At 44.0% G+C, this 27,426-nt stretch overlaps 1 protein-coding gene across 6 annotated transcripts in view; it reads left to right on the plus strand.

The window, feature by feature from the left end:
• Positions 1-27,426, plus strand: part of Smarca4 (SWI/SNF related, matrix associated, actin dependent regulator of chromatin, subfamily a, member 4) — a 98,400-nt gene that overhangs the window by 27,895 nt on the left and 43,079 nt on the right. For all 6 annotated transcript variants that reach the window (XM_051196812.1, XM_051196809.1, XM_051196807.1 and 3 more), the window contains exons 6-16: positions 120-378; positions 1,493-1,619; positions 2,105-2,278; positions 4,703-4,876; positions 6,001-6,168; positions 6,276-6,326; positions 12,051-12,181; positions 12,308-12,365; positions 20,029-20,150; positions 23,419-23,569; positions 26,873-27,036. In XM_051196812.1, the coding sequence (XP_051052769.1) occupies positions 120-378; positions 1,493-1,619; positions 2,105-2,278; positions 4,703-4,876; positions 6,001-6,168; positions 6,276-6,326; positions 12,051-12,181; positions 12,308-12,365; positions 20,029-20,150; positions 23,419-23,569; positions 26,873-27,036 (1,579 nt within the window). The remainder of the gene's footprint in view (positions 1-119; positions 379-1,492; positions 1,620-2,104; positions 2,279-4,702; positions 4,877-6,000; positions 6,169-6,275; positions 6,327-12,050; positions 12,182-12,307; positions 12,366-20,028; positions 20,151-23,418; positions 23,570-26,872; positions 27,037-27,426) is intronic.

The following is a 27,426-nucleotide window of genomic DNA, read 5'->3' on the forward strand; positions in this document are numbered from 1 at the left end:
GGAAAGCTGAGCTGGAAGATGGGAGTGTCTAGGTTTTGGCCTTGGTGAGAAGTGGGAGGTCTGGAAGGGCAGTCCTGTGGCCCCAGAGTTAAAGCACCATATCCTGCCTGCCTCTCCAGGACCCATGGCCAATGCTGCTGCCCCCACAAGCACCCCACAGAAGCTGATTCCCCCCCAACCAACAGGCCGCCCTTCACCCGCACCTCCTGCTGTCCCACCTGCTGCCTCACCTGTGATGCCACCACAAACACAGTCTCCAGGGCAACCCGCCCAGCCTGCTCCATTGGTGCCTCTGCACCAGAAGCAGAGCCGCATCACCCCCATACAGAAGCCCCGGGGCCTGGACCCTGTGGAGATCCTACAGGAGCGAGAGTACAGGTGAGTCCCCAAGTGCTACACTGCCAGTATTGATTGCCAGGTACCAGAGAATGTTCTCCCTTTCTTTCTTAGGCTAATTGCTGTCCTAGAGCCTTTGCATAGGTTGTGCACATCTTCTGGCCATCCGGGCCTCACTGCTGAGGTACCCAATACTGCTGCCTTTCTGCCTTGTACTTGGTGCTCTGGCATGCTGCCAGTTCTTACTGCTTTGTTCCCTTATAGCCGCTCTTCTAATGGGACTGTGAACCACGAGAACAGGCAACATTTAGCCCCTGTTCACTCCTAAGACTCCACATGAGAAAACTGTCCTGGTGCATATAGTAGGTACTCTATAAATATGTATAAGAAGATAGAGTAGGGGACTTTTCCCACATAGGGTTATTGGGTGGGCGGGTGTGTACACAAAACATTGATGCTCATGGGCTTTGTAGATTCCCCCAGCCTTGTGAAGCTGGATTGCCTCATGTCACAGCTCTCATTCATTGCCCACGTGGGAGCAGCACCTAGCTAAGTTACTGTTGTAGTTTGCTTTTCTATTGCTGTGACAAAATACTGACTAAAGCAACTTAGAGAGGAAAGGGTTTATTTCACCATAGACTCTCAGGTAACAATCCATTCCTGAAGGAAGTCAGGGCAGGCACTCAAGCAGGACCTGAAGCAGAAATTGGAGGAACACTGCTTACCTGCTATGCCCCAGCTTATGCTCAGCTAGTTTCCCTCTATATAGCTCAGACCTACCTTTCTAAGAATCCTGTTGACCACAATGGGCTGGCCCATCTGATCATGGCAGCTTTGTAGTTGAAGTTTGCAGGTGAGGTTCCTCTTCCTAGGTGATTCAAGATTGTGTTGACTTGGAGGTAAAAACCAATGAGGACAGTTACCATCAGGTTCTGGGCTTGCTGTTGTTCCAGCAGGCCTGTTCTCAAGAATACTCTGATGCTGCTTGCCTCTGTTCTGTTGTAACTGTAGTCCTTTTCTCAGGCATCACCTCTCTTAGAGCTGGGCTGAGTCCTTTGAAGGACAGATTCTTTATAGACTCTAGCTTTAAAGATAGGGACCAGGTGACTTCTTGGAGACAGTCCTCACTTCTTGTCCTTTTTCTGTCTCTGCCCAGGCTGCAGGCTCGAATTGCACACCGAATTCAGGAACTTGAAAATCTTCCTGGTTCATTGGCTGGGGACTTGCGAACCAAAGCAACCATCGAACTCAAGGCCCTTAGGTTGCTGAACTTCCAGAGGCAGGTGGGTCTGGTGGCCTCTACTCTGGGCTCATGAGGCCTTTTCTGCCAGTGAGGATGCTAGCTTCTCAGAATGCTTTGAGGGATGTTATCTGGAAAACCTGTGTGGTTGGGGCTATCAGAATTCCAGGAGAGTTAGTTCACTGTCATGGCCCACACTGGCAAAACCTGGCCGTGCATAGCTCGTGCATACACAGGTGTGGGTTCCTGAGGTTGCATTTGGCAGCTGGAAGGTAGAAGGCCTGGTGAGTCTCTTCCTGAGGGTTCTGTGCTTTTACATAGCCCCTAGGAACTGTATGTGTGGCTGTGGAAAAGTCCAGATCTCTTATGTTCTGCTCTTTGTTTCTTACCTGTAGTGCTTCTCAGGTGCCCTGTGCGTTCCAGGCATTTAGTTGCAATATCATCTGCCCAGCCTGTCTGTGTGGATACTCCCTTGATTATCACAAACCTATCATGCCTTATGCCAGTGTCTCCTTTTCTATCCTTAAGCTGCGTCAAGAGGTGGTGGTGTGCATGCGTAGAGACACAGCCCTAGAGACAGCCCTCAATGCCAAGGCCTACAAGCGCAGCAAACGCCAGTCACTGCGGGAGGCCCGCATCACTGAGAAGCTGGAGAAGCAGCAGAAGATTGAGCAGGAGCGCAAGCGGCGCCAAAAGCACCAGGTTCGCCAAAGCACCTTGCAATGTGCACTTTGCTGGTCAGTTTTCCTGTGGCTCAGCATAAGAGTGCCCTGAGCATGGACACAGCAGTGTGCCAGTACATAGCCAAACAGTAAGAGAGGGTGAATAGTGATCACACAGGGAAAAGAGGAGGAAGGACAGAGAAGAAGAAGCCACCTTAGATAAAAGGCGGTCATTGAGGTTTTCATGATGAGAGACAGCAGAGAAATTTGACAGAAGCGCCAGACCGAGGAGGGCCAGTGGCCCTGGGACTGGAATATGCTTCCTTGTTTCATCTTGAATCAAACGGGTAGCTGAGTGAGCCACAGGATTCATTGGGGAATGTGAGTTAGGACCTTGCAGGGTGTGGAGTCTTTGGGCTTTGCTTTGAGCAAGGGGAAACCACAAGAGGCAGAATTAATTATAAAATCCATCAAGGAAATGAAAATTCACAGCCAAGTAGGCTTTCAGATGAATCCAGTCTGCTCATTTGTTTTGATGTGTATTTTTTTAAAAAAAATAGATTTAGATTTCTTTTATGCATAATTATTTTAACTGCATATATACTCATTGCATGCACGTACCTCCTGGTACCCAAGGAGGTCAGGAAATGAGAGCATTATATTCCCTAGGATTGGAGTTACAGTTGGTTGTTATCCACCATGTGTGTGCTGGAAATTGAACCCAGCTCCTCTGTAAGAGCAACAAGTGCTGTTAACAACCAAGTCATCTTTCAGCCTTATTTATTTATTTATTTATTTATTTATTTATTTATTTATTTATTTATTTAAAAATTTTGAAACAGAATTTTGCTCTCTAACCTTGAATGTCATAGTGCTCTTGTGTGTAACCCAGACTGGCCTCAGACTCAGCAATCCTCCGACCTCACCTTCCTTGGGCTGGGATTATAGGTATGGGCCACCATGCTGGGGCTGGTTGTTCATTCATAGTTTCTACATTTTCAGAATAATGACTTTTGTTCCAAGATGACCGTGGTGTAGGTTTGTAATCTTTATACTCAAAGATTAAGGCAGAAATATCAAGGTGTAGCTCATTGATAGAATGCTTGCCCAGGACACACTACATGGCCATAGGGTCAATTTCTGGAACCATGCATAAGAATAATTAAAGTCAGTGCTCAGAACTGGGTGCTGGTGGCGCACACGTTTAATCCCAGCACTCTGAAGGCAGAAGCAGGGAGATCTCTGACACTTTCAGGTCAGCCGGGTCTACAAAGTGAGTTCCAGGACAGAAACTCTGTCTCGGAAAAGGACAAAAACAAAACCCAAAACCACAGTGCTCAGTGTTAACCATGGTTAACATTTTGGTATTTATCATCCCCTCTTCTTTTTCTGTGTGTATGTATATGTTAATGAGAAGTTAAATACCCAGGTTGTCAAGATGACTCAGTAAAAGTTAACTACCTACCCTTTCAGTAAAATTTAGATATATTGATCTGTGCTCCATCTGTGGACTGTTTCCCAGTTTCCTATAAATTGTGTTTCATTGTCCCTATTTGGGACAGACCATAACATCTTTTGCTTTCTTGAAGCAGGTTCTTTTAGTCCAGGATGGCTTGGAACTTGGTGATCCTCTTGTCTCTAGTACCCAAGTGTGTACCACACTACTCTCACATTTCTGAGTTAAAAGATGTCCTGGAAGTTTCCGAGTCATTGCTGTATCAGGATAAGTTCCTCAAAGGGGCACAACTTAGCAAAGGGTGGGGACTTGTTTAGAACTTGATTTACAGTGTCAAGTTGCCCCTAACAAGAAGGCAGGCTCCCTTAGACCAGGTGTAGTGGCACTTGCCCTTGATCCCAGCACCCAGGAGGCAGAGGCAGGTTGTTCTCTATGTTTGAGGGCATTTCTGGTCCAGGTAGTGAGTTCAAGGACAGCCAGAGCTATGTAATGAGACCCTGTCTGACACCTCCCTCACAACGTGGGGGATTTCACCTGATACACATCCCTGTTGTGTCCAAGGGGTCTTGTCATTGCACAGGGGCCAGCAGAGAATTTTGTTATAGGCAGAGCTGAACATGATAGCCTTATTATATTGACAGTAACCCCTCCCCTCCAATTTTCTCTGAGGTGCTAGCAATGGAACCCTGAGCTTCATGTATGTTAGAGAAGTGCTCTGCTACTGAACCAGTTCTAGACATTCCTCTGTCTTTAAAAAGCTGTGGGTACAGGCCAGGCATTTATAGCTCACACCTTTAGTCCCAGCACTAGGGAGGAAGAGGCAGGCAGATCTCTATGAGTCCAAGTCCAGCCTGGTCTACAGAGTGAATTCCAGGACAGGCTCCAAAGCAATACAGAGAAACCCTGTCTCAAAAAAAAAAAAAAAAAAAAAAAAAAAAAAAAGCTGTAAGTACAGTTGTACCTTACTGGACTGGGATTTAGCAAACTCTCAATGATATTTCTCTGCAGGAGTACCTCAACAGCATCCTGCAGCATGCTAAGGACTTCAGGGAGTATCACAGATCAGTTACAGGCAAACTCCAGAAACTCACCAAGGCTGTGGCCACCTACCATGCAAATACCGAGCGGGAACAGAAGAAAGAAAATGAGCGCATAGAGAAGGAGCGAATGCGGAGGCTTATGGTACACACCAGTTTCTTATTTCTGGTTACTTGTGGGCCCTGGGGTGCAGCAAATTCTGGGTTACTCATCCAGGATCATTAGATGCTCTGTGACTTGTCTTAGAAGTAGAGCTTTATTCCTTCTGATTCTTAGGGCAGGCTAGTTCTTGAGTTCTATGGCTGCCTCCTGCTCTGGGCCTTATGAGAGCCATGGAAGGTACAATGAGGACTACACCCAGATGAGTTCAGCTGATGTTTCATCATGATGTAGCTGCTAACTGCATAGATACTGTTACCTGCTCTGAGGACACAGAAGGGAGCAGAATGATCCCTGTCTTCATGGGGCTCATGTTTGCCCTGGAAAGAACCAAACAAACATACACTAGTCTTGGGTAAAGACATTTGAGGCAGGGCTGGGCTAAGCAGCTATGAGACAGACTTGGAACAGAGGTTGAGGGCTGTGTCCAATGCACAGTACAGTGGCTAAGAAAGAGTCCAAGTAGAAGAGGAGAAGGGCAAGGAAATAGGATACCAAACACAAGGTATAGCCAGTCACCATTAGGGCCCTAGAACCTCATAGTGCTGGAACAGGACACCAGGTCCAAGAGCTTGCAAAGTTGGATCATGTGGGGCTTGCAGACATCAAGAAGGAAATAGATTATGGTAGGAGTACCCAGGGAAAGTTTCTCTGCTGTATAGTAGTTTTATTTGAGACTGTTTCATTATAACCCTGGCTGGCCTCCATTAAATAAACCAGGCGGGGTTTGAACTCAGATCCGTCTGCTGCTGTCTCCCAAGTGCTAGGATTACAAGCATATTTATTCATTCACAAAAGAATATATAAAGGTCAGGGCTGAGATTTGTAGAGATGGTCCTAGATCACTTACAGAGAAGGTGGGTTGAGATTCATACTGATAGGGCCGAGATCAAATAAGATTTGTGATGTGTTTTTTTGGAGAAGGGGTCTAAAACTCACTTATGCCTTCTCTGAATAGTTCATGACAGGACATTTGTTGCTTGGCAGTTCTCTCGAGGTACAGCCTGGGCTGGGGTGTGTGTATGTGCAGCAGCAGTCATGAATGAGCTTCTACACTTCTCTAGTGTGCATCCTAAAGGCCTGTATTCCACCCTGCTTTGGTTTTACAGGCTGAAGATGAGGAGGGCTACCGCAAGCTCATTGACCAGAAGAAGGACAAACGCTTGGCCTACCTCCTGCAGCAGACGGATGAGTATGTGGCCAACCTCACAGAGTTGGTACGGCAGCACAAAGCTGCTCAGGTTGCCAAGGAGAAGAAAAAGAAAAAGAAAAAGAAGGTTCGCTGGGCCTGACTAGAAATAGGCATCCCTTATAGTTTGCTTGGATGTATGCTTAGTGTCTTGGGCCTGTAGGGTCACGTTTATTCTTGTCTCTTTATTTGCAGAAGGCAGAAAATGCTGAAGGACAGACACCTGCTATTGGACCAGATGGTGAGGTAAGAAGTGAGGCTTTCTTTCAGAAATGCTAGCCAGCCCTGTGATATGCATCTCTTTCAGTTTGTTCTTTAAAAATGCTTAAAATCACATTATTATTTCTTCAGTGGGATGATGGTTGTGTGGGTTTTCTTCTTCATCCTTGTGACTTCTGGGATAGAACTCAGGTCATGGGGCTTTCATGTTGAGCACTTGAACCACTGTGTCATCTTCCTGGCCTAGGGCTGAACTTGCACTTTGGATTGTCTTCCTTCCACTTACCTTTTTCTAAGCTGCACAGTGGTGGTGCACACCTTTAAACCAGCACTTGGGAGGCAGAGGCAGTTGGCTGAGTTTGAGACCAGCCTCATCTACAGAGTGAATTCCAGGACAGCCAAGTTTATACAGAGAAACCCTGTCTTAGAAAGCAAAACAAAAAGTCTTTTTTAAAGGTTATATTTATTTCTGTGTGTTTGTTTGTGCACACAAGTGTGCTCAAATGTGCATCACATATTTTCTAGGGAGCTTGGACTGCAGGCATATGCTGTTGGACCCAGATGATACATTCATTTCCTACCCAACTCCTTTTCTGCCTCCTTTTCTAAAATCAGTAGTCTCACTCCTTTCAGATATCATGGATTTATATATTTGTCTAGTTCTACAACACTCAGAACATCCATTCTGACTGCCTGTCCAATATTCCTGCTAGGAAGTCTCTTTGGCTTGACTTCAGCCCTTGTTTTCAGATCTTTCGCTTGGGTATTATGTTTCAAGGTTTGTTGTTTTGACTCTTTTTTGTACCTTCTTGTTGATTTTTCTCATTCACTCAGTTCACTCATGTGCTTAGTATGTGATTGCAAAAAGTCAGCAGACAGTATTGCCCACTTGGAGAAAGGGGATGGTTTCCACACTGTGTGTGTGTGGTGGGGGTGGGTGGGTTGGGGAGTTATGCTATCAAACCCATTGCTTTGTACAACCTGTCTACCAGTGAGCTTCATTCCAGTAGTCAGTGTATTTGGAGGAAAAAGGAGTATAAAGTGAAAAAAGAAATAACCCAGATGGTAGATGTGGTGTTACCTGCCTGTGAATCTAACATATATGAGGTCAGAAGTGAAAGATCATCATAAGTTCAAGGTCTTGGGCTATATTGTATCCTGTTTTACAAAAAGCAGTTACAAAAGTGTGACAGCAACTGCTCAGCCTTTCCCAGATAGAAACACTGCCTCCCAACTAGGCTGTTTTGCTGCTTCTGGGTGTTTCCTATGCAGGACCCAGGCTCTCTGCTAGTTCCTGCCTGGCCTGACACCTTTCAAGTCAGGTCACATATGCCCCTTGTTCTGTCAAAAGTCTCCTAATAAGTTGCTACCCCTTATTAAAAAGGCATGTGTTTAGTGGAAAAACTCACCATACTCTCCAAGCAAGCACAATGATGATACATGTGGGCATGAAGGTCCCTGTGACTTTCACAGCCAACAAAATAATGTGGGAGGCAAGAAGACTATTCTGCTCAAACTTCGTGAATCTGACCCCGAGTGGTTCATTTTAGACATATTTAAGCATAGTGCAATTTGGTGAAAACTTAGGCTGGTAATGATTAACTCAATCCTTCATATATCTCTTTGAGGAACAATGTATGCTAAATATAGATTAGAGGCGACTACATCAAAACTATTTGTAAACTCCATAAAGATAGGTTCTGTAGATTGGCTGGGATAAACAAATCTATGATAAGCATTTGGGGGTGGAAGGGCCTGATACTGGAAAAGTCTCCAGCCACAACAGATAGCACAAAGGTCACCAGGCTAGAAAGAGGGTCTGCTTCAATCCTCTGGCCTTCCTTTGAAGGGATAACCTTGTGTGCTTAACATCCAGGTTCCACTATCATAGTTTTCTCAGCTTTGCTAATGCTGTAACCTTTTAATAAAGTTCATGTTGTGGTGACTCCTGACCATAAAATTATTTTTAATGCTACATCATTAACTATAATTTTGCTACTGCTATGAATCATAATGTAAATATCTCTGTTTCCTGATGGTCTTAAGTGAGCAGGTTCATTCGACCCTCAAAGGGGACGTGATCCACAGGTTGAGAACTGCTGCCCTAGTGCATGTTTGTGAGCATTAAGACCTTAATACCTCCTACCTACACAGACACATTTGGATGCTTTCCAATCCATGAGTGTTTGGGCAAAAGAATCTTTTACATGGGCAGTGGTGGTTCAACTGGTCATCTCCATAAGTTCAAGTCTAGCCCAGTCTACAAAGCTGTAATTCTAGAACAGCCAAGGCTACACAAAGAAACCCTGTCCCGGGAGGGTGGGGGGTGGGGAGGAGAGAGAACCTTTTGTTTCAGTCTGTTTACATGTTGAACTAGGGATGTCGAGCTAATTTCAGGTCATTTATTTTTCTTCTTTTTGTTTTTGTTTTTTAAGACATGGTTTCCCTATAACAGTCCAGGTTGTCCTAGAATTCTCTCTGTAGACAAGGCTGGCTTTGACTTCAGAGATCTGTCTGCATCTGTCTCCTGAGTGCTGGGATTAAAGGTGTGCACTGGTGGTCATTTATCTCTTGAAGCTATTAGAAATATGCCTCACTGTGCACTTTTGCATCATGTCATTTTTGGATTCTTTTCGTTTTTTTGCTATATGCATGTATGCGTGCTTGTGTGTTTGCAGGTGTGTGTATGTGTGTGGGTCAAAAGGCAGCTTTGTCATCGAAAGAGGCCCTACCCATTTACTTTGAGACAGGATTTCTTACTCAGCAATTAGGATGAACTTGCTGGCCACCAAGCTCCTGGGATCCTCCTGTGTCTCCCTCCCAGTGTTGGCATTATGAGTGTGCCACCTTGACTTTTCTACTGTGCATGCTTTCCATGTGTGCATGCCCTTCCTCAGAGGTCAATAAAGGTGTAATAACTCTGGGAACTGGAGTTAGACAGTTGTGAGCTTCCATGTGGGTGCTGGGAATTGAAGAACAACAAATGCTCTTAAATGCTGAGCCATCTCTGGCCCCTGGTTTACCTCCCACCCCCCTTCTTGTTAATGTAGGCACTCTGTTTCTGAACTCTGTAGACCCAGCTTGTCGCAGACTCAGATCCCCCTGCCTCTGCCGGAATTACTATTACCATTGGATCATTATGCCTGGCTTTTGTTTTTAATATACATTGTTATATAGTCCAGGCTGGTATTAACTTATTGTGCAGCCAAATCTGGCCCTGAACTTATAGACTTCCTGCCTTCCTCAGCCTCCTTAATGCTAGAATGATAGCCATGCCCCATGCCTAACTCCATTGTGTATGTTTTATCTCTTCCTCTTTCTTTCTTTCTTCCTTTCTTTCTTTCTTTCTTTCTTTCTTTCTTTCTTTCTTTCTTTCTTTCTTTCTTTTTCTTTCTTTCTTCTTCTCGAGACAAGGTTTCTCTGTGTGGTCCCGGAATTTTATCTCTGCCTCCTGAGTGCTGGGATTAAAGGCATGCATGTGCCAACTACTGCCTGGCTTATGTTTAACTCTTTATATTTAGGTTCTTTTAGTGTCCTTTGTTATGAGTATATTATGCCCTGTACATTTTGATGTCTTGCTTAGCTCAGGCTGCAGTAGCTAAGTATTCTGTACAGTTCTGGAGATGGAACTAGAAAAATTAAGGTACCAGCATGGTGGGTTCCTGGGAGTAGGTTCTCTTCCTGAGTTTTGGAGTCATCTCACCTGCTATTCATATTCTCATGGCCAGGAAAAGGAAAAAAGCATGAAAAATTGCTGTCTTTTTCCCCTGACTTTTAGTTTTTGTCAGCAATGGAAGCTGCAGCTTTGCACACTCTGAAGTCCATGCTGTCTAGCTGAGCTAAACTAATCCACAGTCATCAGTCTTACTTTCATTGTGTCCCTGGGGATCTGCTTTAGTCCTTTTCTCCCAGGCAAGGGCTTTCTCCAAGCATTTCAGGAAGGCCAGAGCAGTACATACTTTTTTCTTCAGCTGACCTCAAAGAAGCACACTGCTGTGGCTGTTCTCTTGGCGATGGCCATCCCAGGGGACTTCATTTGGGATGTTGTCTTAGGGTTTCTATTGCTATGATAAAACACCACAGCCAAAAGCAACTTGGAGAGGGAAAAGGTTTTAACTAAGATTGCACATCTTTGAGGGAAGTCAGGATAGGAACTGAAGCAGGAACTTGGGTGAAGCAATACTGGAGGAGTGCTACTCACCAGCTTGCTCCCCATGGTTTGGCCAGTCTGCTTTCTTTCTTTTCTTGTTTTGGTTTTTCGAAACAGGGTTTCTCTGTAGCTTTTGAGGCTGTCCCTAGAACTTACTCAGTATACCAGTCTGTCCTCAAAATCACAGAGATCCACCTGCCTCTGCCTCCCGATTGCTGGGATTAAAGGTGTATGCCACCAACGCCCAGCTCAGCCTGCTTTCTTATAGAACCCAGGACCACTCTCCTAGGGGTGGCACCATGCACTGTAGGCTGGCGCTCCTACTATCAGTCATCAACGATGGTAATGGCTTGCCCATAGGACAGTCTTAGGAATTTTTCTCATTGAGTTCTGTTATATATATGACTTTCTGTCGTATTGACAAAACATTAGCCAGCACAGATGTTCTCTTGAATTATTGCAAAAAAATATGGGCTGGCATATTACAGCACAAAGCCACTTCATGGGGGTTTGTAGTGTTTTCTTGTTATTGTTTGAGACAATGTCATAGTGTCTGGCAACTTGTCTACTTGAGCTTCTTGCCTAAGCCTCCAGACCACAGAGATTACAGGTATGAGCCACAGTGCCTGAATCACAGAGACACTTAATTTAGGCCTTGTCGGGGCTCAGAGCAGCAAGCAATCATTCTTTTTTTTTTTCCAGATAAGGTTTCTTTGTGTAACAGTTCTGGCTATCCTGGCCTCAACCTCACAGAGATCCACCTGCCTCAGCCTCCCAAGCGCTGGGATAAAGATGTGTGCCACCACTGCCGTGCTGCAGCAAGCAATCTTGTTTTGGAAAACTGAGCTTCTGGGAATCATGCTAAGTGAACACTATAGTGCTTCCTCGTCTGAGTTCATGATGCCAGTGTCACTCAGTCCTCACTTACACTTTTTAGTCAGTTATATGGATGTAAAAAATTGAAGGTGGCCAGGAGTTGAGAGCATTGATTGGTCTTGCAGAGGACCTGGGTTTGATTCCCAGCACCAACATGGTTTCTGTGATTCAAGTTCTGGGGGATCTGATGCCCTCTTCTAGGGCACTTCCAGGAGCAACAGGTACATATGTAGTAAACAGACATACATGCAAACAAAATATCCATATATATATATATGATATATATATATATGATAATAAATTTTAAAAAACAATTGATAGGACTCAGTCTCACTCCAGGGTACTTTGATTCAATTTTAGAATAGAGAAATTCTCAGGCCTCAGCGATTTTAACCTTTTTGTTTTTAGATTTTGCGACAGGGTTTCTCTGTTTAGTCTTGCCTGTCTTGGAATTTGCTCTGTAGACCAGGCTGGCCTTGAACTCAGAGATCTGCCTGCCTTTACCTCCTGAGTGTTGGGATTAAGGCCATGGGCCGGGCTGCTTTTAAGCTTTCTAACCCCTCTAAAATGATCTGATGCACCTTCTCTTTTTCCCTTGTTCTCTGATACTATGTAGTCCATACTGGCCTTAGTCTTATGATCTCTGTGTCAGTCTCCAGGGGTCTCTTTTAGATCCCAGGGTGGGAGCTGGAGAGCCTGGGTCATGACAAATCACTCTCTTTCAGCCTCTGGATGAGACCAGCCAGATGAGTGACCTCCCTGTGAAGGTGATCCATGTAGAGAGTGGCAAGATCCTCACGGGCACAGACGCCCCAAAAGCTGGGCAGCTGGAAGCCTGGCTTGAGATGAACCCAGGGTGAGTTGGATGCCTCCTTCAGGGGACTTAGCAGCTGGGACGATAGTGCTTGCAGGCCACGATCTAGGGTAAGTAAAGCTGCTCCTTGCATGAAGAGCTACATCTAAACATTGCTGTTTTTCCTAGGTATGAAGTAGCTCCCAGGTCAGACAGTGAAGAAAGTGGCTCTGAAGAGGAGGAGGAGGTAAGAAGCCACTTTATCTTTCCTGTTGTTGGGCCTTCCCCCTTGTTTGTGCCCATCACCCTGTGAACTGTGCCCCTTGTGCCCTATGTGCTGGCCAGGCATGGTGTGGCAGGAGCAGCCAAGACCCTGGGTTTGGCAGGAAGTGGTGCTTCAGAGCTTCGCTGTCTTGTGGACTGTTTCCATTTAGGGCCGATCCAGTTTCAGTCATTTCCTCAGTTGCACCAGCCTCATTTCAAGCACTCAGCTTCACTCCTAATGGTCTGCTGCTTTTGTTCATTCTTTATCAGTGCTGGGACTTGCGTGTTCTGTATATACAGTTGCCCTCTAGTATTCTGCTCATGCCTCTTGATGGCTCCTGCCCTTGCTCCCTGGGCTGTGTGCTCTCCTCCCTTTCCCCACAGCATTAGGTGGAAGGTATACCATCTACTCCACCTTTTCCCTGTTGAGTTGTGGTGTTAAGGGACTACTATGTCCACTATAATCTTGAGGGCCACCTGTCTTCTTAAAAGTCTCCCCAGTCTCCAGGTGCATATGTATATAACCTGTTTGCTTGTCATAGGGTTTTGCTATTTTGCACATTCCGGTTTTTCCTTCTGCCTTTCTGAGTGCTAGAGTTATAGGTGTGCACTACCATGCCCAGCAGAGAACAGTGTTCTAACCTAACAGCTTCATTGAAGTCTAGTTTCTTAGTGAACACATAGGACTGTGACAGATCAGCTCCTCACACCAGTGTTGGAATCCTTAAGCTGTCCGAGGCTATCTTCTTTCCCTCCCCTCTTGCCCTAGGAAGCCACAAAACTGTTTTTGGTTTGTTTTTGTTTTTGTTTTATTTCTTGTTGTATGAGTCTTCCTGGATAGCCCAGGCTAGTTTCAAACTCACTACCCTCTAATTGCTGGGATTACAGCAGTGCACCCACACCCAGCTCACCAATCTGCTTTCCATCTGTAGATTAGCCATTTGGGGACATGCTGCAAATGGATTGGAACACCATTGTGTAGCATGTTATTGAGGCTCATCCATACATGGTGTATGACAAGAACTTGTTCTTTTTATTGCTGCATTCTTTCCATTGTATGACTATACCATATTTTGTTTACCCATCTACCAGTTGTTTGACACTCATGTTTCCGTTTTTTGCTATGATGAATAATGTTGTGAACATTTGCAAACATGTTTTGTGTGGACATATGTTTTCATTTTTCTTGGGTAGATTCCTAGGCGTGGAATTGCTGGGTCACATGGTAAGTTTATGTTTACTTTCTAAGAGACTGCCAACTGTTCTCCAAAGTGGCTGTACCATTTCACAGGTTCCAGTTTCTTCATGTCCTCACCAGCACTTGGTATTGTCTGTTATTTTGCTTATGGCCATTTTAGTGGGTGTGTGGTGGCATCTCATTTGGGTTTGATTTGTGTTACCATAGTAAGTAGTGATGTTAAGTATCTTCATATACACATGTGTTCCATCCACTCATCTTCCTCAATGGAAATTTGTTCAAGTCTTGCCTGATTTTAATCGGGCTGCTGTCCATATGAGCTCTCAGTCCTTATTCTAGACACAGTTCTGACCCAGTGTATAATTTTTGAATATATTTAAGTATGCTTGGTTTCTCAATCTTTTTCTGGAGAGTGAGAGAGAGAGAGAGAGAGAGAGAGAGAGAGAGAGAGAGAGAGAGAAAGAATGTGTATGTGTCTCTGTGTTTGTGTGTTTGTTACTTGTCTCTGTGTGAATGTAGGCACACACATGCTACAATATCAATGTAGAAGTCAGGGAACAACCAGAGATGTCATATTTACCTCTACCTTGAAACTTGAGACTGGGGCTCTTGTTGATTGCTGTGTACTCTTGGCAAGCTGGCCCACAAGCTTCCAGGGGTACTTCTGTCTCTGTCTCCCAACTCACCTTAGGAGCACTGGGATTATAGACTTGCACTCCTGCACCTGGTTTTATGTGGATCCTCATACTTGTGTGCAAATGCTTTACCCACCTAACAGTCTCACCAGCCCCAAACATTGTGTTTAATGGTTTCTAACTGCCTTTATCATCTGTAGGGTCAGAGGTGATGGTTCCTGCATTCCTGGTTTTGGTACTTTAGTGATTTGTTTCAGTTTTTTGATTGACCTAGTCTATAAATTATTGATAAGATGCTGTTTGGGGGTATAAAAGTGTTTTTTTTTTGGGGGGGGGTGGTTTCAATACAGGGTTACTCTGGCTTTGGAGGCTGTCCTGGGACTAGCTTTTGTAGACCAGGCTGGTCTGAAACTCCCGAGTGCTGGATGTGGGCTACACTTCTTACCCTTGATTTTGAGATTGGCTCTTCCTGTGTATGTATAACTCAAGCTGGCCTTGAACTGTTTGGCCAGGATGACTTCAAACTCTAAATCCCCCTGTTTCACCTTCCTAAGTATTCATTAATTATAATTGCATGCCATGACACTTGGCTTCATAAATGTTGCTTTTCAAACCCTCCCTCAAAAAACCAAGAGCCTTGTAAATGCTAAGCATTGTTGTACATCTCATAAATTTTAATGACTTTGTTCTTTGGGGGGGTTTTCTTTGGTGTTTTTTGAGACAAGATCTCTATATTATGTAGCTCTGGCTGTCCTGGAATTTGCTATGTGGATCAGGCTGTCCTTGAACTCAGAGATCCACCTGCTTCTGCCTCCTCTAGTGTGTTTTTATTTTTGATGCTGGGGTTGAAAAAGGCCCCACATATTCTAGCTCCAGCCTGTATTTTATATTTATAAATTTTTTTTGTACTCAAGCAAGTATAATTCAAAGAAAAAGAGTATACATACACACACAGTATACAAAGGGACAGACTTGCCCAGTGGGTGGGGATTCAGACCTGAATCCCAGTATTTTCTTTTTGTTGCCATCCAATCTGAACTTCTCTTAAAATTTATGATCATGAATGTATGATGTGTATGGGTGAGGGTAGTCATGTATGCCATATGCAGGTGGAGATCAGAGGACAGCTTGCAGTGACTCATACAGTGATCTCCAGGCATAAATCTTAGGTTGTAGGCAGTGTAACATTTACAAAACCACTGTACTATTGGCTATTAATTTGATTTCTTTCTAATTTTCTCATCTTTGTTCATGAATGTCTATGCAGGTGAGCATTTGAGGCAGTTTTGCTTATATTCCAAGCTGGCTTGACTTCATGCTAGTTCTCTAGCCATACCCTCTGGAGTGTTGGGCTTCAGGTGTACATCCCCAGCATGGCTTTACCCTTCTTCCCCTCCCTCCCTTCCTATCTTTTTTATTCTTCCTTTCCTGTGTACTATCTTTTTTTTGTTAAAATGTTTTTGTCAGTTGGCTGACTTACCTTTTCTGTATGTTTTCATTTGAGCTGTGCATTTATTTAGTACTTCCTTTTAATCACACAATTACAGTATACATCTTACCTCGTTGCACAATTTTTTAGGTTGGAGTTTTGAGATAGGGTTCTGATGGTCCAGCTCTAGGGTATGTGATACTCTCACTGACTATGAACCTGTGATTCTCCTGTCTCACTTCCTGAGTGATGAGATTTAGCTGCCTGATGTTCTTGAAATTAATGCTTCACGTACTCTCATTCCTTTGAAAGATGTTAGTATAGAAGAAATAGGTGAAAATATATCTGTAATGTTTTACATTAATCTATGTACTATCTGATGCTATTTCTAGGTTGTTTTCCAAGGATTTATTTTATTTGTGTGTCTGTGTGAGTGTGTGCATGTGTGTGCATGCAGAGGCCAGAAGAGGGTATCAGATTCCTTGGACTTCGAGTTACAGGTGTTTGCATGACAAGGTCTCATGAGTGTGCAGTAAAGTGCTGTTAACCTTTGAGCTTTCTGTTGTCTCTTCAGGTACCATTTCTCTCCATGGATTTAACATTATCTGCTAGCAGTCCTTTTGGTTTTGTGTTTTGAAATTTTGTGTTAGTGATTGGTTCTCTCTGCAGTTCTGCTGTGTTGTGCCCTAGGCCTTATTCTTATTGGCAGGTGCTCTGCTGCTGAACCACACCCCAGCCCTCTTAGAAAATTTTAATAAGGGTTGTCTGCCAGCAATAGGTGCTGTTCCGTCTGTTTTTCTGGGTTGGTTTTGTATTTTGGAAGGACAATTTAATTGAATGGAAAGGTATTATTTTCTGGGGTGGTTTTGTATTTTGGAAGGACAATTTAATTGAATGTATAGGTATTAGTTAACAGCTCTTCCCTTCCTCTTTCAGCAGTTTGCACATGTTATTCCACTCTTAGTGGCCATTTTGTTTCATTATGCTTGTGTTCATGCACGTCTACATACAGTCATCAAGGGTCCAAAAGAGGACAACACATCCCCTGGATCTAAATCTGCCAGTTGTGAGCTCCCTGACATGGGCACTGAGAACTGAACTTGGTTAGCCTCTTGGTTCAGATGAGAATTCAGCCACCTGTTGCCGTGATTGCCTTTTTTTATTGCCTGATAATAATTATCAGGCACCACCACCCACCAGTTTTTCTCTTTTGCCTTATAGATTATCTGTCTGGCTTTTTAGTGGTTTCCATACAAACTGTCTTGAAATTTATCCTTCTTGTTATATCTCTAGCTGGTCTGTGGATTATTTTGGTTTTGTCAGAGTAGGACATGGATCATTTGGTTGTCCTTTGCAATTCTGTGTTCATTGAGCATAAGCCTAACTCTTCCATCAGCTTTGTACACATTGTAGTTAACTTCCTGCTTGGAACTCCTTCCACAATATGTGAATACAGGCAGGAACACCTGACTGCCTTAGTTTTTTCTTATTTAGTTAGTTTCTTGTTGTTGTGCTTTTTTGTTTGTTTGTTTTTTGTTGTTGTTATTTTGGGTTTTTGAGACAGGGTTTTCTCTACATTGCTTTGGGGCCTGTCCTGGAACTATCTCTTGTAGACCAAGCTGGTCTCAAACTCACAGAGATTGGCCTGCCTCTGCCTCCCGAGTGCCAGGATTAAAGGTGTGTGCTACCACTGCCCGTCTTCTTTGTTATTTTTTGAAATGTGGGTCTTACTGTGTATCTTTGACTGGTTTGGACTGGCTGTGTAGATCAGACTGGCCTGAAACTCCAAGTTTGCTCTCTTGAAGGATTATGATCCTCACCCCCCTCCAGGACAATTTGTTGCTGTAATAGATATCCTGATCTAGAGCAAGTTGGGGAGGAAAGGGTTCTTATAGCTCCCAGACCACAACCTATGACTGAAGGAATTCAGGGTAGGAGCTCAAGAGGACTGAAGCAGGACCACAGAGGAGCTCTGGTTACTGGCTTGCTTCCAGGTTCACGGTCAGAGCTACCTATCATTATTCTTCCTCCATGCCACCTGTCCCCAGGGTGTTATGACCCACAGTGGCTGAGCCCTTCCACATCAATTAATAATAAAGAAGTGGCCAGAGAGCAGTCTGATACCACCTCAGTTGAGATTCCCTTCTCTGAGACTTGTCTAGTTGCTGTCAGGTTGACAAAAGCTAACCAGCACAGTGTCAGATAGCTGTGGGATAGCATCCCTGAATTCATTCTAGGAACTCTTGCTTTCTTCATGGTGGTTGCTGCCACTTTTGGCCTGGCTTACTTTAATTTCCTAATTCATGTTCTGTGTCCCTAAGTAAAGGCCCCATTTCTCTGCCATTTTTGAATGGTAGATCCTGGATGTTACAGTAATATGGATGAAATGTGCAAACAACTGATCCATGAGCTGTGTCTGTCCTGACATGGCTGTGTGCACACAAAAGTGCATTCCAGATCAGGGCTGTTTTCATGTCTGCCCAAGATAGTGTCTTCCCAAGCCCTTTTGGTCTCTACATATGTGGCCTCCACCAGTCACATGTGTATCTTTGATAGTAGTAGCATATACCAGCACCCTGGCTGAGATTGCAACACTTTCGGTGGCCAGGGGTGGCCACCATTGCTGCCAAATGAGTAGAGATGTTGTCAAACTTGGAGTTGTACCCTGTGCCCCAAGTTAGGTCTGGTCACCTTTCCTCAATATTCCAATCAAAAGAGCCACATTAAAAGTGGAAAGGAGAAAGAGATTTATTCACTGTGGCCACATTGGAAGAGGGACAAGAGAACCAGTAAAGCCCTCAAATCTGTGGTCAGTGTCCTAAAGTGAGATCAGAGTTTAAATAGAGGATCAAGCTTGGGCACATCCAGTCAGTATCTATCTTGGAATGGTCCTAGACTGTCATTGTTTGAGCTTTGGTTTCATTCTGTAAGGTGGTCTAACAAGTTTTTAGAACTGGGTGAAATCATTTTCTAGGAGACCAGTTACTCCTGTGACTATTGGGTGTTTCCTTCTCCCAGCACTGAGATTCCTGTGGGAATTTCCATTTCTTTGTAGTTGTTTCAGTAGTCTGATAGTTTGGGAGACACAAGTATGTGGTTGGTGGTTTTTGTTTGTTTGTTTGTTTTTATAAAAAATATCTTTATTTCTACCAGACTGGTTATAGGACCTGTCAGCCTTGTTTGCCTCCATGGCTTCCTAGCACTGCAGACTTCATATTGGGAGTGGGTAGGCTTCTTTGAAGTGCTCCAAATAAATAAGCTGTAACCCTCTGCCCTGTTCTCCAGAAATTTGCAGCATTTCCAGGATGGATGTTTCTTAGAATGTGCTATGCCCTGCCTGACTCTTGGAGCTTGAATAGTCATTTATTTCAAACTTGTTCAATTCATGTCTCTGGGAAGGGAATCTCCTGACCTCCTTTTTTTCCTTTAGTTGTTTGTCCCACCCTTGTGTAATTCTAGCCATGCTGTGACTCAGGATGGCTGCTGCTTTTCCAAATTTCTTGGTGTGAGTAACTTCCTTGTTCCCAATGATCTGGAGTTGCGTTGCATGGTGCAAAGAAGACTTTGTTTGAGTTTGATTAGAACTATTTAGCAGATAGTTTGGAAAAGCACATACATTTTGTACCATTGGGTTTGAGCCTTGCCTCATGCTGGGGGCAGGTACTTTAGCACTGAGCTGTGGCCCTGGTTGTTTATTTTAATTTGAAACAAGATCCAGCTACATTGCCCAGATGACTTAAACTTAGGTTCCAGAGTACCTGGGGTTATAGCCATGTGTCAGTTGCAGATAGTATTTAAAAATTTCTACAGTAATTTAGTGATAATTGGGGAGAATAATCTTCTGTGGACCAGCATGGTCCATGTAGGAGAACAAGAATGGCTCCATACTGGGAAATGCATTAGTGTGTATTTGTTGAACATGATGTAGAGTCCCAGTGTCACCTGTTCAGTAAATGCAGGGAGGCCCTTTAAGGAAGTAACATTCAATCAGCTTCAAGTATTGGAAAGCTGCCTATGGTCTCCAGGAGAGGGAAGACCTGTCCATAAAACTGGAGGTGAAACATTTAGTGAGGTCAGCTATAAAACTGGAAAGCCGCTTGAGTTGGTAGAGACTAAAGGACTGGCATGAGGATGGATGTGGAGGCTGCTTTGGAGAGTAACAGGTGTAGAAATGCCCCAAGATATGATACTCTTATAAAGAACCTACAACCTGCTAGGAAAACTCAAGTCATTTACCCAGCTGCAAAAATGGAAGGGCATGGAGACACAGACACCACTGCAGTGGGGGAGGGAGGCTATAAGAGTATCTCTTCTCCTGGGAGCCCATCAAGATGCTAGGGAGCCAAGCTAGAGATGCTAGGTGACATGGCACCTCTCTTGGTAGGAGGAGGAGGAGGAGCAGCCTCAGCCTGCACAGCCCCCTACACTGCCTGTGGAGGAGAAGAAGAAGATTCCAGACCCAGACAGCGATGACGTCTCTGAGGTGGATGCACGACACATCATTGAGTAAGGAGTCCCCATGTGTCTTCATCTGCAGTTTTCTATAAAGTGGCACTAGAGCAAGTGGCCAGGGTCCCAGTCTATCCCTCTCTCTCCACTGTGTTTTTATTTTGTATTAAGATCTTACTGCATAACCCAGACTGGCCTTGGACTTGATCACCCTCTCACTCAGTGTCATTCCCCAGTCTTGTCAGCAGCCACTGTAAGGCCACATTTGTTTCCTACAGATTTCATTTGTCTGTAGAGATTTGCTGTAGAAAATGATGCCTTGCTCATCATAAGCTTTCAAAGTACAGTTAGCTGACAACACAGACAGACTTGCCCATATATGTATGTCTTATTCCAGTAGCCTCCTGCTGTTTGCTCCAAGAAGCCTGTATCCAGCCCTGTGTCATCCTGCGGAGAGATTAGCTGCATTCTCTTTTCTTTTTTGTTTTGTTTGCGCACGTATATCTAGGCATTGTGGTATGCACCTCTTCTCACTGAGCATCTGTCTGGGGTATGGCCCTGTGTCTGCAGATGTAGAGAGCTACTACTGTCTTGAACAGCTGTGTGTGCCAGCCACACTATCTGCTCTCTGCTCACCCCTGGTGATGGGCATGCAGGTTCTCTTTGACATTTTGCTCTTGGAAGCATAGTTAAAAATTAATGTGTTGATTTGGTCTCTGTAGTGAGAAGTTGATAGGGGACCATGATAGATAAACAAGATAAAGACTGAGTTAACTCAAATCTGAAATGCTTCAAACTCCAAATGTTTCTATTTTCACATACTGTTTTATTTTCCTGATTGGGAACTGTGAAATTACTAAGCTTTATATTGCTACTCCACCAACTGAAAAACTTCAAAATCTTAAACATGTAAGAATTTCAGGTAAATGCTCAATATAGGTGGTGCATACCTATATTCCCAGCACTCCAAGGCTAGCATGGTCTGCAGATGTAATTCCAGGACAGCCTGGGCTGCACAAATAAATAAATAATAGAAAAGAAAAGTTCAACCTTGGGGGCTAGAGAGCTAGTTCAGAGATTAAGAGCACTTGCTGCCTTTGCAGAAGCCCTGGATCAGTTCCCAGCACCTGCATGGTGACTTGTAACTATCTGTAACTACTGCTCCAGGGTATCCTCTGACTTCCATGGATAGCAGGCACATACACAGTGCACATACATACATACAGGCAAATACTCATATATAAAAAATAAGTAAATCTTTTTTAAAAAATGAAAAGAGAAGTTTTGAAAGAAAGAAGAGAAATGGTCAGCTTCTATTTTAAAATCTGTAGGAGAAATACATGAGAAGAACCTCTGCTCTAAGGGCCAGGAATATCAATGGTTTAGTAGGGAAAGGGCTTGATCTACAAACAGCAAGCATGGGGACCAGATTGTGGGTTCCCAGCACCTTCATAAATCCTGGATGGACATGGTGATGTACCTAGAATTCTACTTCATGGAAGCCAGAGAGCCAGAATCCCAGAGCACTCTGGGACTAGCCATATTGGTGAGCTCTGCATTCAAAGTGAGAGACCCAGCCTCATTGAATAAGATTCCTTGGTCTTATATGAACGACCAGTTCTTATAAAATGGCTCATACACATTTAAACGTGCACATACATGAGAACAGTTGTAAAACACTCACTAAATAAGAAAACAAGAGCTTAATGTGGCAGCTTCACTGTGTAACTCTGGTTAGCCTTGAACTCCGTTTGTAGACTAGGCTAGCCTGGAACACACAGATGGCCCTGCCCCTTCCTCTTCTGCCAGGGTTACAGGCTGGTGCCATCGCACCTGGCTGTAGCTATTTGCTAAAGGTAAAAATGAAGAAGCACAGTGAACAGATGGAAGTTACATTGCACATATCTCAACATCTGCCACATTGAAAGCATTGTGATTAATAGCTCAATGGTAGTGAATTTTAATTTTATTGTTTTATTACTTTATTGTTTTGTAGGAGAGGTAGCCTTGAACATGAACTACTTTTTTGTTTGTTTTTGTTTTAATTTTAATTTTTAAAGTTTTTGTTTTATTTGGAGACGTGATCTCACTGTGTAGCTCAGGCAGCCATGTAACTTACTGTGTAAACCATGGTGACATCAAATCTATAGAGATCCATCTGCCTCTGCCTCCTCAGTGCTATATAATCAAAGGCATGTACCACTATGACTTTTTTTTTTTTTTTTAATTTTGAGATGAGATCTCACTCTATAGCCCAGGTTGGTTTCAATCCTGAAATCTTTTTACTTTCCAAATGCTGGAGTTCTATAGGTGAGTGTAACCATGTCATATAGTTTAAATCACTCTTTAAATGAAAACTAAGGGGCAATAGAGATGGCTCCTCTTATAAAAGCACTGCCAGTCCTACCAACCTGAGTTTGATTTTCAATAATTCATATACTTGGTGGCACATTCATGTACCTGCCATACACAATTGAATTATAATTGTTAGAAAAAGAGAGGCTGGAGAGGCAGCAATTAAAAGGGCATACTGCTCTTGTAGAGGACCTGAGTTGATTCCCAATACCAGGAATAAAGTGGATGTCTGTAATGCCAATACTCGGGAGGCAGAATTGCAACAAGTTCAAGACTAATGTGGTCTGTGTAGCTCGTTTCAGGCCAGCCATGGCTGCAGTAGTGAGACCCTGTCTTAAAAAAGAAGAAAAGTGAAAGGCCAGTGAGATGGCTGGCTATATTGGTAATGGTACTTGATCCTAATCCTGAAAGCCTGAATTTGGTCTCCAAAGCCCACATAGTAAAAGAAGCAAGCTGTTTCTGACTTCCACATGTATGTAATAGCTTGTGTACATTCCTTCATGCACACACCCAAAAAAAAAAAAAAAAAAAAAAATGAACCAAATCATGAAATGGGAGACTTTTACAGGAGGATGACAAATTCAAGGCCAGCCAGTGCTACATACTGAGACCCCCGTCTCAAGAAGATAATGATAAATGTTAGCAGCAGCAAAGTAAGTTCAGATTAGATCTCAAAAGTACCCAGTGCTAGTTCTGTGAGCAGCTGATCCTTAGCACCAGTATCTTCTGTCATGGTGAGTGGCATGGCCTTCACCAGCCTCTGTCAGAGGCCTTGGGACCTGTGTTATCTCAGGGGCAATCATCTGGTCCTTGAGTTGGGATCAGTTGCTAGCTGTATTGTAGTTCCCACCTCTGTGTTCCTCACAGTTTAGTCCATTAGGTCACAGACATAGGCAGCTAGTTCAAACCAGTGGTAGTACATTGTCTTAGACAGGAGATTGTATCCTCACACAGCTTGTGCCCCCTCCAGGAACGCCAAGCAAGATGTGGACGACGAATATGGCGTGTCCCAGGCCCTTGCTCGTGGTCTGCAGTCCTACTATGCTGTGGCTCATGCTGTTACAGAGAGAGTAGATAAACAGTCGGCTCTCATGGTCAACGGCGTCCTCAAACAATACCAGGTAAGACAGGAGGCAGCAGGGAGACTGACTGGGTGGCTGGTGGTTGTCCTTAGTCAACACTCACTTTTCCCATCTGCTTTTGTTTTCTCTGAGACAGGGTCTCACTGTGTATCCCAGACTGGCTTGGAACTCACTATATAAATCAGCTCTGCCTCTGCCTAATGAAAGGTGTGTAACACTATACACAGACAGCAGGTTTGGTCACATAGGTTAACTGCCAGAAGGTATTAAAACTTCAGTAAGCCACCAGGTGCTCACACAAGGCAGAGGAACATTATATGTACGAAGGACTTAGAGAGCTGCTCAGTGTTGGCATGGACCTTGCTCTGTATCATGTCTCAGACCCATAGTCAAAGCAGGACTTTGTTCTTGGGTCAGAGGAATGGCCCTTACTATGGGAGGGTTTTCTATGAGGGTGAGAAGACTGTGGCTCTTAACTGTTCCCAGGGAAATTCTCTTTCCATGTCTCATCTCTGAGATTCCAAAAGGGGAACTAGCCTCACTCTATGCAAAGATTATATCTTCCTGCTTTTGTTTGGTTGTGGCCTCATTCTTGTCCACTCTCCCTAGGGAGAACTCTGAGACTGTGTGTCCATGTGGCTTCAGGAGGCAAATCAGCATTCGCTGGAACTTTACACAGGCTACTGCAATTAAAATCATTGTAGGTTGCCCAGGTCCTACCTAATGTATAACAATAAATGTCCAAACTGTTTTCTTGTGTCATATTCAGTTGGAAAGCTTCAATGCTTTAGAAAGTCCTGTCCTTTTAAAAAAAAAAAAAAAAAGTCTTAACAGGGCAGTGAAGGCACACACTTTTAATCCCAGCACTGGGGAGGCAGAAGCAGGCGGATCTCTGAGTTTGAGGGCAGACAAGGCTACACAAACCCTCTCTCAAAAAACTGGAGCTGGACATGGTGATACATACCTTTAATCTCAAAACCTGGGACACGGAGGCAGGGACATCTCTGTAAATTTAAGGCTAGCCAGGTCTAAAGGTGAGTTTCATCCAGCCAGAGATATATAGTGGGATCCTGTCTCAAATAAAAAAACAAAAACAGCTGATCAGTGGTTTTGCACGCCTTTAATCCCAGCATTCTAGAGGCAGAGACGGGTGGATCTCTGTGAGTTCTGAGGCCAGACTGGTCTATAGTGAGAGTTCCAGGACTTGTCTCAGAAAACACACACACACACACACACACACACTCAAAGAAGGGAAAAAATGGAGCATTTGAGAGGAGACTGCAAGATTGATCAGTAGGTGATGATTTCTGCTGGCAAGCCTGATGATCTCAGTTCAGTTCCTTATACCCACATTGTGGAAGGCATAATTTCTTTAAGTTGTTCTTTGACATGTAAGTGCACACACATATAAGTAATTCATCCACATAAATTTTTGTGTGTGGTGCTGGGGCTAGAACCCAGGGACTTGGGTGAAGTAGGCAAGCACTGTGTCCCTTAGCTACCTCTTCAGCCTTTCTTTAGTTATTAACATTACCATGATGTTTAGGTAGGCATTGGTCATTTGATGTTTTCATCTCATATTTCCCTGAAGCCCTAATGATTCTGACATTGAAGTATCCTGTGGAGTGATAGGATTTCCTGTGTGGTCCATGGATCTTTGCCAGCCAGTGCTGCTGACTGTTGAGGGCTTTTGCTTTTTTAGTCCACTGTACCTCCAAGCCCTGCCACATACCTAGGAATGAGGTTTTGGGTAGAAAGCTAGGGAGATGGCTCAGTGAATAAAAGCACTTGCCACTTAAAACTGAGGTCCAAAGCTGGACAATAGAAGCACCACCTTTAACCCCAGCACTGGAGGGACAGAAGCAAGTAGATCTCTGAGTTCTAGGACAACCAGAGCTACACAGAGAAACCATGTCTTGAATAACAAAGCAAAAGAATGAGGATCAGAATTCAGATCTCTAGAACTGACATGAAAGCCAGGCAGGTGATATGGCTACCTTTAATCCCAGTACTTGGGAGGTACATCTCTAGGTCAAGCTGACTAGCTAGACTTGCCAAATTACAGAATTCTGTGTTCAATGAGAGATCCCATCTTAGTAAATAATGAGGAAGTTGGGAGTGATCATTGAACACTAATAAACAATATCTGGCCTCCACATACATATGCATACATGCATACATGGTCTATACATCACACACATTAAAAACAGAAGTTGTAGTTGACCCATGCCCACACTTGAGAGCCCTTCAGGTTCCCTTGCCCATACTTGAGCACATGTTACTTCTGAGTTTCTCTTTCTTTCCTAATCCATGCACTGAAGCCTGTCTTAAAGTATTTAGATGTGGAGAGATGGCTCAGTTGGTTAAGAGCAATGGGTTAAGAGCAATGTGCCTCTTGCAGAGGACCTTGGTTTGATTCCCAGCACCCACATGGTGGCTCAGATCTCTAGTCCAATCCCAGAGGATCTAACACTCTCTTCTGTCCTTCACAGGCACCAGGCACATATGTGACACACATATGTAATGCAGGGAAAATAATCATACATATAAAATAATGAAATAAATAAATCTAAGACTGTTAAAAGATACTTATTACTATGATAAATAAGTGACATCTCATTCATGTGGTCTCTGTGACTTTCACTGTGGCAATACCTTGGCTAGGGCCAGAACATACCAGCTACCAGCCTCATCGTCAGATACTTGTAAAAGAGATCTGGGATTCAGGCATGCTTTATGAGCAAGTGGACATGTAGAGAGAAGGTTGGATTAGTGGTTTGGATGAACACAGTACCTAATACAGAGGAGATTCAGTCTGCAACAAAGGCAAGAAAGCAGCTGAGTTGGATCAAACTGACAGGAGAGCCTGTGACTCTGCCACAGGGTTCTATCTACCAGTAATGGATGAGTGAAACATGGAGAAGGCAGCAGTGGTTTAGAGGTGTTTTTTTGCTGGGAGCACAGCATGAAACATTTAATCATTTTCTTTTGATAGCTCTTACATTATTGTCAGTTGGCAGTAAATGCTATGAGACGGCTTTCATTAAAAAGTAAATAGCTGAGCTGTGGTGACACACTCCTTTATCCCAGTACTCTAGAGGCAGAGGCAGGTGGATCTCTGTGAGTTTAAGGCCACCCTGGTCTACAAAAGCAAGTTCTAGAACAGTCCTGCGTCAAAGGAAAATAAATAAGAAAAAATAGTGTAGCCATTAGCACAATCCCCTGTGCTTTTACATGTGTGGCCAGGGTGAGAACTGCAGGAAAATTGGACAGCCCAGGGCAGGTAGCTATAGGTGGCATTTTTGCTGTGTGAATGTGGTCCTCACATTTCTGCCCTTACAGATCAAGGGCTTGGAGTGGCTCGTGTCCCTGTATAACAACAACCTGAATGGCATCCTGGCTGATGAGATGGGGCTGGGAAAGACCATCCAAACCATCGCGCTCATCACATACCTCATGGAGCACAAGCGCATCAACGGGCCCTTCCTCATCATTGTGCCTCTCTCGTATGTATGAGCCTGACTCCATTCACAGCCTGGGTGCAGCATGGGTTTCTTTTTCCTGCAGGGTGGAAGTGGAATGTCCAGAATGCGACACAGGGTTGGTCTGAAGCCTCTCTGTGGTCTCCTTTCATCTGTCTTCATATTTTGGCCACCTTCTGTCTGTCTTTACATGGTTGTCCCTTAGGTACAGAATAGGATAAGGCACTGCATCAGTCATGTCTGAATTCCTAAGTATGAGGACTATAATACCCTGTTTGGGAGATGTACATCAGCTCATTGCTGTCAGCCTCTGGCTTTGAATGTGGAGTCCACCCAAATCCCATAAGTCAGCTCTTAAAAAGATTTCTTCAGCTGCCTCTTATTCTTCCTGAGAGAATGGTAGGGTTACTTTTG

Source organism: Phodopus roborovskii, unplaced genomic scaffold (assembly GCF_943737965.1).
Source record: "Phodopus roborovskii unplaced genomic scaffold, PHOROB, whole genome shotgun sequence".
In the NCBI taxonomy this organism is placed as follows: Eukaryota; Metazoa; Chordata; class Mammalia; order Rodentia; family Cricetidae; genus Phodopus; species Phodopus roborovskii.